At 34.3% G+C, this 16,990-nt stretch overlaps 2 protein-coding genes across 3 annotated transcripts; one reads left to right on the forward strand and one right to left on the reverse strand.

Annotated features, from left to right (window-relative positions):
* The first annotated feature begins 97 nt into the window (after positions 1 to 97).
* Positions 98 to 1,278, forward strand: LOC123320104 (zinc finger CCHC-type and RNA-binding motif-containing protein 1-like). Its single transcript, XM_044907283.1, has 5 exons — positions 98 to 290; positions 349 to 460; positions 518 to 589; positions 644 to 868; positions 946 to 1,278. The coding sequence occupies exons 1-5, from the start codon at positions 178 to 180 to the stop codon at positions 1,078 to 1,080; spliced, it is 657 nt and encodes a 218-aa protein (XP_044763218.1). The 5' UTR covers positions 98 to 177; the 3' UTR covers positions 1,081 to 1,278.
* On the reverse strand, positions 1,083 to 14,426 carry LOC123320103 (protein patched homolog 1-like). Of its 2 annotated transcripts, none has more exons than XM_044907281.1 (16): positions 14,039 to 14,426; positions 8,629 to 8,807; positions 7,280 to 7,526; positions 5,946 to 6,019; positions 5,653 to 5,883; positions 5,288 to 5,459; positions 4,914 to 5,020; positions 4,217 to 4,337; positions 3,966 to 4,095; positions 3,744 to 3,910; positions 3,446 to 3,694; positions 3,079 to 3,394; positions 2,804 to 2,946; positions 2,576 to 2,737; positions 2,104 to 2,496; positions 1,083 to 2,012 (listed from the first exon to the last, which is right to left on the reverse strand). In XM_044907281.1, the coding sequence occupies exons 2-16, from the start codon at positions 8,709 to 8,711 to the stop codon at positions 1,833 to 1,835; spliced, it is 2,775 nt and encodes a 924-aa protein (XP_044763216.1). In that variant the 5' UTR covers positions 8,712 to 8,807; positions 14,039 to 14,426; the 3' UTR covers positions 1,083 to 1,832. The 2 variants fall into 2 exon arrangements, with proteins under 2 accessions (XP_044763216.1, XP_044763217.1); XM_044907282.1 differs by lacking the exon at positions 14,039 to 14,426 and adding an exon at positions 9,194 to 9,307.
* Between the last annotated feature and the right edge of the window lie 2,564 nt (positions 14,427 to 16,990).

The following is a 16,990-nucleotide window of genomic DNA, read 5'->3' on the forward strand; positions in this document are numbered from 1 at the left end:
TAACCTCACCAAATGATTTGATGGAACTACTGCCATTGATCAAAGAGTACAAGATAAAGAATGGAAAATAGTTCAAATACCTATCTGTCAAACATAACCTAACCAAACGAAAGTAAAAAGTAAATAAGCAGAAGCTTTTCACATTTTAATTTCCAGAGTAATTATAACTTTTTTACAATGAGTGGTGGTATATGTCCTAGTAAAAGTACTGTTTATATATCTAATTTACCGTATGCTCTCAAGAACAACGATCTCCATCAATTATATGAGAAGTATGGTAAAATCGTCAAGTGAGTGTTGGTAAACTTAATTTCTGAAGGAAGTTATGAATCAATATTTCCATTTCAGAGTAACGGTGATGAAAGAAAAGATAAGTAGAAAAAGCAAAGGAGTAGCTTTTATATTATTCTTGAAACCAGAAGATGCAAGAGAATGCGTGAAGTGTGTTGACGGTACTGAGGTATAATTGGAAAGGTGATGTTTTATTTATTCACTCTCTAAATACTCGTTTTTTCAGATGTCAGGTAGAACTCTCAAAGCAAGTATAGCCAAAGATAATTTGAGGACCACTGAATTTATAAGACGAAAGGTAGGTATTGTGGAATTTTTTCGAACTATCAACTGATTATAACTTTTATTTAAGGAGTATCCAGATAAAACAAGATGCTACGAGTGTGGAGAATATGGTCATTTGAGCTACAAATGCAGTAAAAATTTACTTGGTGAAAGGGAACCACCACCAAAAAAAGTTAGGAAAAGAAAGAGGAAAAACCAAAGTGAAAAGGAACAACAATGGTCAAATTCCAATCTGGATGATGAAGAATTTGAGGATGATGGTGAGACTTTGAGTGCAGCGATAGCATTAGAAGTAAGTACTAGTTCATGCATCCTTTTACTTAGAAAAAAATTTGAGCACATATATATTAACAAAAATTGGATTTCCAGCAAGAAAAGATTGAACTGGAAGAGTACAGATTAAGAGTTGCAACTGGAAATTACAAGGATGGTGACAGTGTAGAAACGCCAAGGAAAAGGATTAAGAAAAGTGCATATTTCAGTGATGAGGAAGAAAGCAATTGAAATGAAAACTAAGAAATTTTTATTGCTTAAGTTACAGTGTTCATGATACTCACTTCATGAGAGATTAACATTTTTCAGGTATGAAACTTAATAGATATAACATTGTTTTATTACTCCAGCTGTTGGCCCAAAAAAAACCAATATGAGAAATTTTTAATTTTCATTTAAAAGCTAATAAAGATTAAAAACATGACCAAATGTTTTGTTTATGATTCTTTATACAAAAAATATGCAAGTATTTCACATCTTCATATTCTCATGAACAAATTGAGTACAATAGATCAACAATCAACTAATTAAGGGATGTAATCTGATCTACCAAATTGTTGAGGAGTAATTAAGTAGTTTTCAATCAGAGGCAGGATAGTGGCATAAGATTCCATGATAAATAATCATTTGAAGTACTGCCTAATGAAGTATGACAAAATCAGTCAAAATAGGGACAATTTCCCATTTTTATTGGTAACAAAAGTGGAATTAAATATTCTGTAGGGATTGCTTGGATTTAAACGAAAAAGATTAATGAGAAAGGTAAATCTTCAATAATCAAAAAGTAATTCTTTAAGAATAAGTACAGTTTCATTTACTTTCTCGTGTGAAATTGAAATATGATCTATAAAGAGAATATCAATTTTGTGCTTTTACTCTGTTGTGTAGAGTTGCTCTTATAATCTCTTGATATGAATCTAATTCTAAGTAAAAAATATTATCACATTCAGTGATGGCTCAGCCATGATCACAGATTCGATCAATCAACTATCATTTTCAGTATTTTCCCTCGTATTTGGCTTCATGCATTTCATTTCTTCCATTGCGACTTGGTGCTTCTTTTTGTGTAGATTGGAGTAAGGTTGAGGTCCGACTATGCTAAGTATGACTGGCATCACAATGACTCCGTGATAAAGTCCGAAACTTATCACAAGGAAAAATATCTAAAAATGAAATATGTCAGAGCGAAATTATTATTTATATTTGGGAGTTGGTACTCCAACTCTCCAGTAGTTTTCTTTATATTATTATTACCTTAAAGAAGGCCTGGAATATGTAGGCATCCGAAAAACTGAGCATCAGTACTCCAATAAGTGTGGAAAGCCCTCCATACACAACAGCGCTCCCTATACTGGTCATGGTTCTGACTGCTCTCTCTCTTCTTGAACCATTAACAGTCAAGAAGGTGTGTCCTATGTGCGTGGCGTAATCTACGCAAAGACCAATGGCTAGCTCGAGGCCAATGCAAGATACAAGGTCTATCGTCAACCCCCACATCTGCATAAACCCGCAAACATTGACCATTGACAGTAGGACACAGATAAATATCCAAAAGCACGTTTGGATATCTGCCACCAGTAATAGCGTACAGATCATAACTGAGAGCAGCGCTAGTTGAAGATTCCTCAAAACTTCGATATCTATCACCTAAAAATGGAGATTTACATGGCGAATCTGTCAAAAACATGACTGTCAAACTAATAAAAGTGTAATGGCGAGAACTCACCTCATCAGTCACCCACGTAGCAAATACAACCGACCATGTGGTGCAAAATCTATCGCCAGTTGTAAAATTGGCACTCTCAGCTATCTCTCTAACTTTGTGCATAGCTGGAAGGTACTCTGAAGGGCCCTCAAACGTTGGAAAGTTGAAGGCTATATAAGCCATCTGAAGTTATTAAAAATTTCAAAAACATTAACGTTTAAATAACTTGTTTATTAGTCATTTACTCACCTTTATTTTTGGAGCTGGAATCCCACATTCTAGGGGTGTTTCAAATTGAAAATTCGATTGGTATTTGGCGTATTGGGGGTTTATTAAAAACTTCGATAAGTACAGATTGAAATGGACTTCGTCTATGGGTTCTTCATATATATCTGAAAGTTTAGATGATTGAATTGATTTCATTATTCATATTGTTCTTCTATTCTTCTATTTCTTTTCAATCAGACTGGTTAGGTCTAATACTCTCTAAAAGTATTTAGGAGTGAATAGAGGGATAGAATTACCTGTGACATAAGTCCTCTTCACAAAATCCCTGAAAGGTGTTAGCCAATCTGAAACTCCAGCAATCACATCTGATTTCAATCTCATATTCTCCACAATTTCCCTTATTTTCGGTATTTCATGAGTGTAGTTGATTGCGCCCATATAAACACCACCCTCAAATCCGTAATTCGGGTATAATTCAGCCCTCTTTTGAAAATAAGTGTGTAGTTCAGAGGTCTTAGGCACAAACCAGTGGGGATCGAACCTCTGTTCCAATTTGAAGCAATTATTTATGCTTATTACTGCTAGGCATGTAGTCAGCAATATCACAGCCACCTAGAATATCAAAATTGTAATACTTGGATCTTACAATCATTGGTGTTTCACCTTAACTGGGGTCCATAATAGTATTCGGTCGAATATAAAGTGGAAAACTCTGTTTGAAATTTGTTTTCTGCTACATTCGTTGGGTTTGTACTTCTCGTGTGTTATACAAGGTATAATTCCGTTTTTACCTGCAGCAATTCTCTTCTGATCCAGCGCAAAGCCAGCACAAAAGAAAGTTACGGCAAATACGAAGGTCATCAGGACGCAAACAGCGGCATAAATACAGTAGGACTGCAAATTGGGGATCACCTGCAAAAATGCGATTTGGAAAAAATTCAGAAAACGTTGCGACCCTTACAGTTGAAGATCCAATCAAGAAAGCAATGATATCAGTTACGGAAGTGATGGTAATGGACACGCCAGCGTGTTTCAACATCAACCCCAGTACGTCAGGAATGGGCAGTTTCTTCTGATCTTCACTGAGTTCATCGAAGCACGCCATGATAACAAACATATCGTCGACACCTGTGGATTGAATTTTTTAAATTTGGAATCAGTTGTAGTTGTAATTTTCAATTACCTAAACCCATCAATAGAAATGGGAGAGAGGTGTGCACGGGGCCATATGGTATACCAATCAAGAAACAGAGTCCACAGCCTACTATGAAAGACATCCCTACACTTAGTAGACCAACCCCAGCCAAACCTACCTGAAAATAAAGTCCAATCATTGAGATTTGAAATAACAATAAATAAATTACAGCTATTTAAAATTCAGGAGCTTCGACGTTGCCCTTTATGGAAAATACGGAGAAAAACACTCGAACTCACCCTCATTTCAATCATGTTGAACTTTGAGATTACGAAAACTACGTATATTGCCATTATGAAACCACCAATGAGGATCTTATCCATATCTTGAAACATGGATTTGCTAGTAACATCACCAAACCTGAAAATACCGACAAATTTTATGAAATCGTACTTTTATAAGCGATTAAAAACATTGTCTATTGACTGAGTTAGATTATATGAAGAGGCTGCATAACGAAGGATGTTTCTACTTAATCACGCCATCCTTCATAATTTCTGGAAGAACCCTTACATTCGTCAACTTTTGTCGGATGTTTTGATTTAATTTCCTCAACTTTACACCGCTAGTATCAAAGACCACCCTAGCAAATTGAGGAATTTCAAAAGAAGCGTCCAACGCTCAAAAGTCAACGCATCTCCATCTGAAGTAATGCTTTAAAAAAGCGCTGCTCCCTTAACAAATACATGGGTATACATTTGCTTCATGATTACTCGCGCGAAAATTCAGTCGAATTCAGAATAAGTGATTGGGAAGCAAGAATTCTACGAAGGGGAGTGCTCACCCTAGCCCCTACCTATCTACGCCCATGTATTCATCCAAATTCTGGTTCAGAAATGGTGCAACCTCCTCATATATCGCAGACGAGTGATAAAAAAGGACAGGATGCAGAAAACATTAAATATAATCTTATTTTATGAATTCACACTTACTTACGTTCTTCCTGAAATATAGTACAATTTCATTTCATCAGAAAGGTTTTTTGACGATTCTTTGATCACGTTTTCGTACTCCAATTCCCATTCTAAGGATTCTTCAGAAGCCTGCGTGGAGAAATATAACGAGAAATCAATTAAGCAAGAATTCGAAGTTGATTATTATGTTAATATATGTAGGTACAATTATTCTGATCTTTTTTTGTTCTCTAAGATCAGTGATTTTCAAGAATTATTCTTTTATAAAAATATACTACCATGTGTCTTGGTCTTAATTCAAGCAGAAGATTGATACACTTTGTAATAATATCGAAACATTTTTGCCTTTAACTTGTTTTTTAAGTTCTGCATTGCAAATATTATCTACCCACTCACCCAGTCAGCTGTACCAGCAATATTCCCAACTTTGTCCATGTCAACGGCAGAAAAATTCACCTTCGTCATCCATATATTCTGTAAGGCACTTGCTGCAATTATATGACCAGTCTCGTTTTTCTGAATACCACTAAGGAGTCCTGTGTAGTTTTTGAGATGTCCCATATACAACCTGAAATATTCTGAGAACAATTATATTGGCTTGAAACATGAGCGTTTTTAAATTGTAGATGGTGGGAATTTGTGCCCACAACAAGCTCCCTAAAAAAAAGGAGGTCTTACAACCATCTTTAGCAAGAGTATTTGCCCTTTCGTTGCCAAGATTTTAAAAGTGCCCAGTATGTAGCTTCCTGAAAAATTCTTACATTTCTTGGTGGTTGTTGATCCTATGTATGATAGATTCGGTGGTAAGCTTCTGTATTTCGTTCCTGTTGTAATTCCACAATTCGAGTAGGCTCTGTTGGAAGCAGCCCAGTGGTATGGCTTCCAGGAATGAACACAACATAGTTATGTCCATAGTCGCTGTCAGATCCTGACTGCCATTTTCCGTTTCCCTGGCCAACATCTTTGCCATTGCCTTGTCGACTTTTGGAATCCTGCAAAAATGGAAAACAATCATCCAACATGCTATCAGGACGTTGTGGAGATGAGTACTTACTTGAAGCATATATCGTCCCATGTTATGTTTCCGGGTGTTTTGATTTTTCCAACTCTTTCATGTATCTCTAAGAGCTGTAAATAGAATTGATTTTTTTTACTTTATATCGTAAAATAAACGCTGAAAGTAGGGCAGTAAAAGAAGGAAATGATGCCAGATATGCGTCTAAGATTCAAAGAAACCTTCAAAACGTTATTTTAGAGCAGAGTTTCAGTTTATAACTCGGTGGAATGTTTTTTTTTAGAAATATTCGGATAGTCAAAGCAGCTTTGGTCAAGTCGTTACCTGGATGGGTGACCACGTAGGTTATGAATTTGAAGAACTTCGCTAAATCTCCTGATATCACATAAGTGCTTTCCTCATTTCTTTTTTGGTAAGTACACCAGTACACGCAATTATTGTTATAATAACCTTGTAGGTAAAAACGAAACATTTTGTAACAAATTGAGGAACAAGTAAAATTTCTAATCGTCAATCAGAACCTACATAGGACAAACCCTTGAAATATCAGGCGTCTCATGTTCTTCATAATATTAAGGAAATCTTTATATGTAGTAAAAGTGAAAAAATTACTAACCGATAATTACATTTCAAAACTAGCCAAATCATCAATTGAACTTTAACCTTTATATTATATTAACAACGGAATTAAATCAGTGCTTTATTTATTAGTCAATTTCCGATGCGGCATAACAAAGGAGTTTCAAAGTTGGATGAGGGATTTCTTGAGGATAACCCTGACCACATGGTAATTTATTTCTGTTCGTAATCATTTAATTGAATTGGCGTCAATAGAAGAGCCGATAATTGGCGGGATATGCAGCAATGCACATTTAATCTTTTTAATCATGTTTGTATTTTCATTAGATTTCCGCCGAATAGTTATAGGAATAAAAAAATCCTAGAAATTTCGAACAAAGTTCGATATTTCCTTGGCCATGTATTGAATTGATGTGGCCGATACTTGATGAAAAACCATAATTGAAGTTGAAACGGATTATACGACACGTTTTCGCTATTGAGATAGCGAAGCACGTGTCGTGATTAGAAAACTCATTTTGTAAAAATCGTATAATTTTTTTTCAAGTTCAATTTTCTTGGGCTTCTATGTAATTATTTAATTTTTAACCATTTCAAATGAGATGTGTATTAATGTGTAATAATGATAATGAGTGTCAGCGGAAACGGTTAAGAATTGCCAGAGAATTGTTTAGTAATAGGCTAGTGTTTCACGGTAATCCAGACAAGAATTTGAAAGTTCATATGCCCAATGGACATTCTTATTATGAAAACAAACCTATTTACCACAATTTCGCAAATATTTTTACACTCACCTCATTGATAACTTCAGGTACTAGGACGTTGGGTGCCGTCAGTATGATTAATTCTTGTCTAAAACCTAACTCTAGTGTTTTCATTAGCCATTCTGAATCTTTGGCGAACTGGCTGTCAGGTGGAACCCAAAGTTTCATTGGGTTTTTTTCTTGGTAGAATCTGAGCCCTCCCAGAGAGCATGCTATGACCAAAACCCAACAAATCGCTATTGTCTCAATTGGTTTTGCTCCGACTTTAAGTCCCAAACTGAAATTAAAAATCCATCTTGAGAGAGCTGAGAATATCCGATGATTAATTTTATATCGAAGTGTAAAAACACCTTCACATCAGAGCCTTTTCTATAGGGTAGGCGGTTGCATAGGATGCCAAGGACGGCATTTTTGAGCTTGGTCAACCAAAAAATTTATATGTGTAGCAATTCAAAGTACCTATACAGGGTGAGTCTATGACTCTTACAACTATTAACAATAGATTCTTGAGGTCAAAAGAAATACTTATACAGGCTGTTGATAAACCATACAAAAATATTGTTTTTAGGTCTATCTCACAAACGGTTTTATCGAATGAAATGAATTTCGGCCTATAGTTTTTCATTTATTTGATTAATATTTTTCGAACACAAGATATCATCCCAGTTTCTCATTATGACCATTACATACCAAAAATTCCAAGAACTCAACTCTTGAAACTAAATTTGACTGTAACTAATGAATATTATTTTGTATAATAAAAGTATTCTTCATATTTTCTCATATAGTGCGCCGTTTTCTAGTAATTCGATGTTCAAAAATGGAAAATATCTGTGATATTTGGAAAATTGGGTACTTTGACTGAATGCAACTCTTTTTAAAAGATCCACAGATGTGTAGTGTCGCAGATTTAGCTTGTTATTCTGGAAGCAGTTTTGTTTTACCAGGGGTGACACAGCTCAATATGAAAACTTGAATTGGCAATATCTTTTTATCAGGGCTGAATCAGAAAAAATGGTTTAGCCATGAAGTGTTTCTTTTGACCTCAATCATCTACTGTTAAAATACTTGTACCAGTCAAAGACACACCCTGTATTCGAGCAAAAATACAATAGAGTCAGAAACAAGAAGAATGCAAGAATACAGGCAGATAAAAAACACCAAGGGCTAGGTTGAAGTTGATAGAGATGTGCTATCCACATCAAAACATAAGTTTTTGATAAAAATCTCCTCGCCAAAAGAGAAATTGAAAAAAATTCTTGGAATTGATATGCACTAGAGATAGTACTCTATACTATATTTTCAACTGATGTATCTTCGACACTAAAACCTGAATTTGTATGGTTTGATGGTAGCTGATGACAACGCATTATACTCACTTGTAAAAAAATTTCTCAGTCGTGGTCACAACTCCATAAGTGAACCTCTGGTAGATGTTGAGTCTTGCTCCCAACTCTCCCATCTCAGACACTCAACTGTCGGTTCTGTATGAACGAAATCAAACTAACTACGTTTTCTCGATAATTATTGTCGTTTACTGAAACTCATCGGTGCGCTCCTGAAATATAAACATCGATAATTAATTCTCTTGTTCCGAATATTTTTATGGTGCGGTAGGTCTTAATTCAGGTGAAATAAAAACACTAGAAATGATGATTATTTATGGTCATTAAAAATGTTGTTTGGACTTCGACGGAAGGTTTGAATTCCGACAAGGTGAACTACTTTTGAGGTAGCTGCTACAAATCGTACAGATTTTTTCGTAAAACTTATGAGGATTTTCTTGAACAGAGATGACTACCTAACTACATTGGTCTTTACACTTCAGTGAATGGAGATTCACCAGGTATTACTCCTACCAAATTTCAGCTACGATCGACTAATTTGGAGGAATAAAACGATAAAAATTATATTCACGAAATGGATTACACTCGTGGTACTTACTAAAGAAATGTGCGTAGTCATAATGATACTTTCTACTACCTTCAACCACTTATAATTAAAATGTCACTTCAACTGGATGTTTTCATTTTAACGTCACTCAGTATACCTATATCTAATAATCTTTGTACCTAGGATAGTTTCGAAACGAATTTATGATAAATATAATCTTTTTCAACAAAGGAATGACATGCAACTGCATTGTTGTCCGCTGAAATAGACCTCAATTTTAATAGCTATCTTTTTATTTTCCTCTCAGCATCAGTTTTGATAATCTCCGTTTGATTTAGTCATCTCAATTGATTGTATTGTAGGATGGAGTTCGTTAACTTCGTATATAGGGTAATGAACAATTCAAGGATTTTATTCTGGCTACTTTTTATTCACCACACGAAATTTGTTATATGATAATGAAGGAGTGAATATTATGAATACCTATCTTGAATTGAGGTGCGACACGTTTCGAGTATTTTGTATTTTCAATTTCGAATAGTTCTTGAAATGTTTTATAACGAGGAGTCACTTCTTCATGATAATTATATACACAAAATTTGGTCAAAAATTATTTTTGAGTGTTGCCGGAAGCAAAATCTCATAGTGATTCCTATTTTGGCGATGGACACTTCTTATTAGGCCAAAAACACCACAAAATTAACCGCGTACCTATTTGAATTCCTCAAAAATTGTTGAATAGCCAGAAAGACCCTTCATTCAAGTGAAAAACTTTCTTATCTAGGGCAATTCTTTCATGAAACGCGAAATTTTCGAGATTCGTATAAAATTCCGCTCAAATTTTAGGATTTTTCTCAAAAGCCTTGCATTTCATATACAGGGTGTGTCTTTGACTCGTACAAATTTTAACAGTAGATTTTTGAGGTGAATATAGAAACACTTTTTTCCTTTACCATTATTTCTGAATCGGCCTCAGTTTAAATGATACAGGCTATTGAAAAACCATAAAAAATTTATTTTTAGTTCTATCTCACAAACGGTTATATCGAATGAAATGAATTTCCGAATGAACTTTTTCATTTATACGATGAATCTTTTTCGAACAAAAGATATCACCCACGTCTTCCAGTTTTCTCTAAATGACCATGGCGTACCATAAAAATAACAAAAATTCAAAGAACCTAACTCTTGAAACTAAGTTGGAAGCTAAATAATGAATATTTTTAAACGTTTAGCAAAATAAGGGTATTCTTCATATTTTCTTGTATAATGCGCCGTTTTCGAGTAATTTGGAATTCAAAAATTAAGATGTATCTGTAAAATTCAAAATATTGTGAACTTTGGCTGATTACAACTCTGTTTAAGATCAACAGATTTGTAGTGTCACAGATTTAGCTAGTTATTCTGAAGGTAAATTTTGTTTTTACTTGGGGGGCACAGCTCATTAAAATAGCTATATCTTTTTATCAGGGCCGAATCAGAAAAAATGTATAAAAAAGTGTTTATTTTGACCTCAAGAATCTTCTGTTAAAATATTCGTACGTGTCAAAGACTCACCCTGTATACATATACATATGACAAGAAAGTGCAATTAAAATTGCACTGGCTTTTTTCTCCCGCTACAGACCTCCTATTGATATGTGGTGTTCAAGGATATTTCATGAAAAATTTAGTTCATTGCACTAAGCCAATCATATAGCATTGGGAAACGAAAAAGAAAATTCTTTCCACATTTTTCCGGAAAAAAAATTAATTTAGCGTTGCAATTTTTCATCAAAAATAATCAAATAAAAATGAACAAAAAAACCAGCAGAACGAATCTTCGAAATTGTAATTCCCCATTATATTTTTGTGTTTTGCGTATAGTATATCTCTTGATGATTTCTACAATCGGTCAAAATTTGTACGGTCGGAAAAAGACGTAATATGAGATATGATTTTTCAAAAATCGCATCTAATCTGTGATCATTATGTTATCACACGACAGACGATAATATTTCATGATATTTCATGATAATATGTCATCCTCAAACCCCAACTAACCTGAGCTAATCTCGAATTCATTCATGTTTGGATCAGAAAAATCATTATAACACTTGATATAACTCAATTGACCCCAATCTGACTTTCAATAAATTAAATTTCGTATTCAATTAAAAATGATTAATTTTTTGGTCTCGGCATAAATTTGCCATGAACTTGTCATAGGATTCTGATAAGACTAACACTCAAAATCGACGATAACATCTGATGTGGTCAGTTGAGTGAGTAACAGCCCCTGAATTTTGACCCTTAAAAAGGTCTCTTTTTATCTCAATTCAATTAATCCCGCAAATAAACTAACAATAATAATTTTGAATTGCAAGATAAGTTTCAGTTATGTTCCAGAACGCCTATGAAAATAGGAAATTCTCAAGTGAGACTAATAAACTATGAACTAAAAAATCAACTAAAATATAGTAGGATATGTAAAATAAGAAAAAAACGGGTAAAATAAAGAAAAACAAATAGAAACATTCGAATCGAAGAACCTGAAATCCTGTATATCCATAAATCGATGTAGAATCAAATATGTAATTGATTGAAGAGGGCAAGTTGAAAGAAAATCGGATAAAAGACAACTGTCAAAAATGGAAATAGGATTAAATACACACCTATCATAATTTTGTGGTTGATTTCTTTATTTCAGTCGTGTTCATTTATGTATGAAACATCACCATTGTAATAGTAGGTACTTGGCCTAGTTATGACTCATTGAGAGATAATATTATTGTTGCATTAACATGAAGAACATACAAGTATGACGTACTGAAACTATGCATAATCTAATATCGTCTTTCTAATCTCAATTTCTCGATTTTTTCCTTTGTTCAATTCGCATCAGAAAAACACTTCAAGAACGATCGACCTAGGCAGAATCAATAAATACCTACTTTTAGAGACAGAATAATCAATTTTGGTACAATTATAGAGTGCTATCCGACAAAACCACCTAGGTTCAGTTCACTGAAATTAATGAAGCTGGATTTTTGAAACTCCAATGGAAAATTTGCAATACTTCAGAATACACGACTCGTTTTCCGTATTTCCTTTAATAAATCTTAATTTTTTTCTGACGAGAAATGTGAAAACCAGTGAGTCTAAACTTACGACGCAGAGAAATTTTCAAGGTGAAGTGGATATTGCGAATATCTATTACTGTTTACCATATCCAATTTGTTGCAATTGCCGAACCAATACAAAACTTGTAAATACATTATTACAGTGACTGTAAATGGCCTAATAAGGTGCAAATTTACCACTTAAATTTGTTTTTCAATTCATTTATTCATAATAAATCAGGTAGTAAAAACCATGTCGTAAATTATGTGGAAAGCAAGTAATGAATCTTCTAATTTCTGCTTTCACATCATGTGTGATTTTACCACACCTGCTAGAGAAAAATAACAAGTGAATAAACTTTAAACATTTTTTACTCTTCATTTTTACGGAAATCGAAATTTCACAACTCAATTCAAATATATTGTGTCAAAATACATGCAGAGTTTTACGTATTTTCAGAAATATAGGTAATGTATTCTTTATTTTTCACATCTCATTGTTTTGCAGTCCATATAAAGATTTATGTTGAGTGTATGTGATTGGATCATCGAGAGACTCTTGAATCCAATGAGAATGTGAAATTTATGAATGGAAAAATGAAGTAGGTATCGATAACAAAGGACTGTTTATCATCTGTAATTCAGAATTACAATCGAATTTCGCAGGAATTTTGAAACCTGCATATTAATTATTGTTAATTGTCAAGTTATCAATTAATCGTTCAGATAAAATTTTATGTCTGAAGGTCAATTCATAGCAGACCAAAACACTACCTTATATCAATCTAGATTTGACTACCTATACTCCTACCTATTTTAAAAATACACATCTACGATTCTCGAAGACTTTTATTCATAAGCAAGGTAAACGATCCTATTTTGGAAAATGAACCTATAAAATAGAACTAGGGATGAAATTAATCTTGTACTACTGTATTTTTCACATTCTAAAATTCAAATTTTAAAAATGAGACCATATAACTGACACTGGTGGTCTAAAGCTGAGTTTCCACTGGAGGCAAAGTCTGTATCGCCTTGCTTTCAGGGTTATGATAAGTTGAGATCACTCGTACCCTTTCAAGATATTTGCGTGACCGAAAACTGTTTTGTCAAGTTGGAATTTTTTGTTTATAATTTTTTCAACAATTTTTTCAAATAGATAGGAAAGGCGAAAAGTAAAATCGACCAAACTTTCAATTTGAAAGCAATTTTAATAATTTTCTACGTGAAAATGAAATCAAAATTAGTTGAAGATTACAGAAATAAAATCGCCCTACGCCACTGAGCTAGATAGACCTCGATATGAAATGCAAGGGTCGCAGTGAAATGCAATCCCCTTATCAAACAATAGAGTCATGGTAAATTGAGGTTCCAGCTGCGCCGATTAAGTTTGTTAATGGCCTGAATCGGAGTTATAAGCGTATTCAATTTTTTTTCCAATATTCAAAAAATACCGATACAATTTGATCGAATTGAATCTCATTTGTTTCTTGTCGAGTACCGATACGAAGTTTATCGCAAATTATCTATGAAATCATAGAAAACAAAAAAAATCTACAACTGTGATTAGCATCACTATAAAAATTCCCAAAAAAAAATTGTGTATCAGCAACTATTTGCCAGATGACACTCAAATTTGGCACAAACCTTCAAAAGGTCATTTTGGAACCAAGTGCCACTTTGTAACGAAATCGTATCTGTATTTTCAGAAATATTTGGAAAAAAAATCTTCAGGTAGCCAAAAGCAGCAATATGTGAGTTAAGTATCTGGATGGGTGACTGTGTTAATAAGTACCTGATTCTTTTCCCACAAATGGAACGCCGATCTACCGGAACTCAGGTCAAAATTCCACAAACTCAAAACAATCAGTCAGCTTTTATTTATGACACTAGACGGAGTTCCGAAAGGCCCTATTCTTGACACCGCCGAAATTTATAACCTAACCATGATCGGTCCTTTGTATAAAGTCAATTCATTCCTTAAGATCATGCGAGTCACTTCAATTTATGTCCTCTTAACAGCCTAATAAGTCACCTCCTCTTATCTGCTCGGATTTGAACTGACGCTAGATTACATTCTCGACACTTTCGCTAGGATGAACTTTCACCCGATAAAAATGTTTTTAAATTCATCTACCGTCGACCACTTCATCTATTTTAGCACCACAGGCACAAAATGCAAAACTCGATAGATCGAGACGATGTAGCTGGTGCTGCGGATGCGTCGAATACGGTAATACCATGGTCGTAACAACCATTTGGGAATAGGGGTCCTGTAGATTCAATTTGAATCAAACAGGATCATCCGAATAAAGCAGAAAGTGAATGAAGTTCGACTAGTTTTAACTTCGACGTGTTGTCCTTACGTACAATATTGTAATTTTTCGGAAATATTCTATTTTTCAATGTGATTGATGTGAATTTCTCACATCACAAGAAAAGAGAATATTTCTCCATATAAGGAAAAAGGAATTCTTCCTTAATCTAACAACAATTCACGATAACCGAGTTATATTATTTCTCCACATAGATTTCCATTGACGTTAATCCTTCAGCTTCACAGATATGTATAGGTATCATCTATGATAGGTACCCAGAAAACACTGAAATCCAGTCACTGTACAAAAACTGTACTTCGTTGCTTCAATTGACTGCAGTGACGGTAATGCAATAACTGCACAAAAAAGGAAGTATATGTCCCGGTGGACTGTGCAGTTATTGTACAGTACAAACTGCATTCGACATACAGCCACAGCTGCACTTCAAAAACAGCGATGGTATTGCAATCACTGTACAGCAAGCTGCACTTCAAATGCAGCAGTGGCGTGCTAAAACTGTACAGCAAGCTGTACTTTAAATGCAGTATTCACTTTTCAAAAACTGCACAGATAGCTGCACTTCAAATGCAGCAGTTACGTGCTAAAACTGTACAGCAAGCCGTGCTCAAATTGTACAACTGCACTTTAAATGTAGCAGTCACTGTGTAGAAACTATATCGAAACTTGCAATTACGTAACAATATCCTATAATATAATAGAGAAATTTCCTAGTTATAAACAGAAAATCTATTCTGCAGTTCTGCAAATCGGAAATTTTCAATTTCACTTGATATTTGGCAGTAGGTGCAGGGGTGAGTTCACGCTATTTTAGGAATGACTTGCTCTAGAGGTGGAGGTTAATGAACCCTAGGAGTTAACTCTGCACACTGTACTCTGTACTCTGTAGGTACTCTGTACTCTGTACCACAGAACACACCGATATAGAAGGGAAACTCCCCTACTAAGAAGTGGGGTCAAGCTTCAGCGCCCCCATGCGGTGGTTCGACGAAATAAAAGCGCCCTCTTGCGGCCGGAATTCGAAACAAATGAGCGGGAAAATTTGAAATGCTTCCTATTTAAAATCATTTGATTTGATTTTTGAAGTTCGGGATTGAAACAACGTACTGGAATGAGTTAATATAGCATGTCAAGATGCTATATTACCATTCCAGTACGAGTTGTTTCAAATCCAATGTTCTCAGAAGCTTGATTACTTGAATAAAAAAAACACATATGTAGGCAATGATATAACTATATTTCTTCATAAATAAATCATATATACATCACAGTGTATGGCCTTATATGTAAAGAATAAAATAAAAATAATTCTAATGTCCATATAATATACATCAAAGTGTATGGGTTTATAAGTAAAAAATAAAATAGAAATAATTCTAATATCCATATAATATACATCGAAGTGTATGGGTTTATGAGTACAAAATAAAATAGAAATAATTCTAATGTCCATATATACATCAAAGTGTATGGACTTCATAGGAAAAAAATAAAATAGAAATGATTCTAATGTCGATATATACATCAAAGTGTATGGGCATATATGTAAAAAATAAAATAGAAATAATTATAATGTCCTATGGGAATTATTGGTTATAGGACTGAAGGAAAACACTGTTTTTTTAACTTAGTCGACGTTTCATCAGTACTTTGCTGATTTTTTCAATTCAATTTGGGAAAACCCTTCATCATAAAGCACTAATATCCATGTAACCAATAATTCCCATATATATGTAAAAAATAAATTCACACTTTCACTCAAAATAGGATTTTCGTATTTGTTCAGTACTTTTAGTAGTCAACAAGGGATTACAAACTTTTTCCATCCAAAGTTTGATAATTTCCGGTTGTTTATTATCTGCTTCAGGAAACCGATGACGTCTACTAGTCTTATCACCACAGTTCGGCACACAAAATTTATTGCTTTTAATATTTCTATTTTCCGACATCTAATTCAATTATCAGAAAAAACAATTAGGAATCACGATGCACTTCTCACTGCAGACAAAGACGAAAAGAACGAGGTTATGGAAATGTTTACAAACGTAATATCAGCGATGGAAGCGACCCCATGCGGTGGTTCAACAAACTAAATAAGGGGTCCAGTTTTTCTATCTCAGTTTCCCCTCTATCTTGACTTACTTTATGCTCTGTACTCTGTATTCTGTATTCTGTACTCTGTAATCTGTGAGTTACTTACGACAATCGTCAAAGCAGCGTAGTTCATGCCTGCTATAAACGCCGGTTACGTAGAGGATATAGAGTAGTGCGTCGCCGGTGGCGCCATCGTTTGGCGTATGCTTATGCTGCACCGCAATAGACGTGTATGCTACCTTTGATAGCAACCGTCAAGAGCAGTGATGCCATCATTTGGCTAATTCTGGTACCACCATGGTGAGATGAAGTATTCT

Source organism: Coccinella septempunctata, chromosome 9 (assembly GCF_907165205.1).
Source record: "Coccinella septempunctata chromosome 9, icCocSept1.1, whole genome shotgun sequence".
In the NCBI taxonomy this organism is placed as follows: Eukaryota; Metazoa; Arthropoda; class Insecta; order Coleoptera; family Coccinellidae; genus Coccinella; species Coccinella septempunctata.

Coding starts and splice junctions, on each gene's coding strand:
- LOC123320104 (XM_044907283.1), top strand. CDS start 178: ATGAGTGGTGGTATATGTCCTAGTAAAAGTACTGTTTATATATCTAAT. Junction 461..517: donor AGTGTGTTGACGGTACTGAG/GTATAATTGGAA, acceptor TCGTTTTTTCAG/ATGTCAGGTAGAACTCTCAA. Junction 590..643: donor CTGAATTTATAAGACGAAAG/GTAGGTATTGTG, acceptor CTTTTATTTAAG/GAGTATCCAGATAAAACAAG.
- LOC123320103 (XM_044907281.1), bottom strand. CDS start 8,711: ATGGGAGAGTTGGGAGCAAGACTCAACATCTACCAGAGGTTCACTTAT. Junction 6,020..7,279: donor TACCTGAAGTTATCAATGAG/GTGAGTGTAAAA, acceptor TTCTATTTACAG/CTCTTAGAGATACATGAAAG. Junction 2,013..2,103: donor TATTCCAGGCCTTCTTTAAG/GTAATAATAATA, acceptor TTTCATTTTTAG/ATATTTTTCCTTGTGATAAG.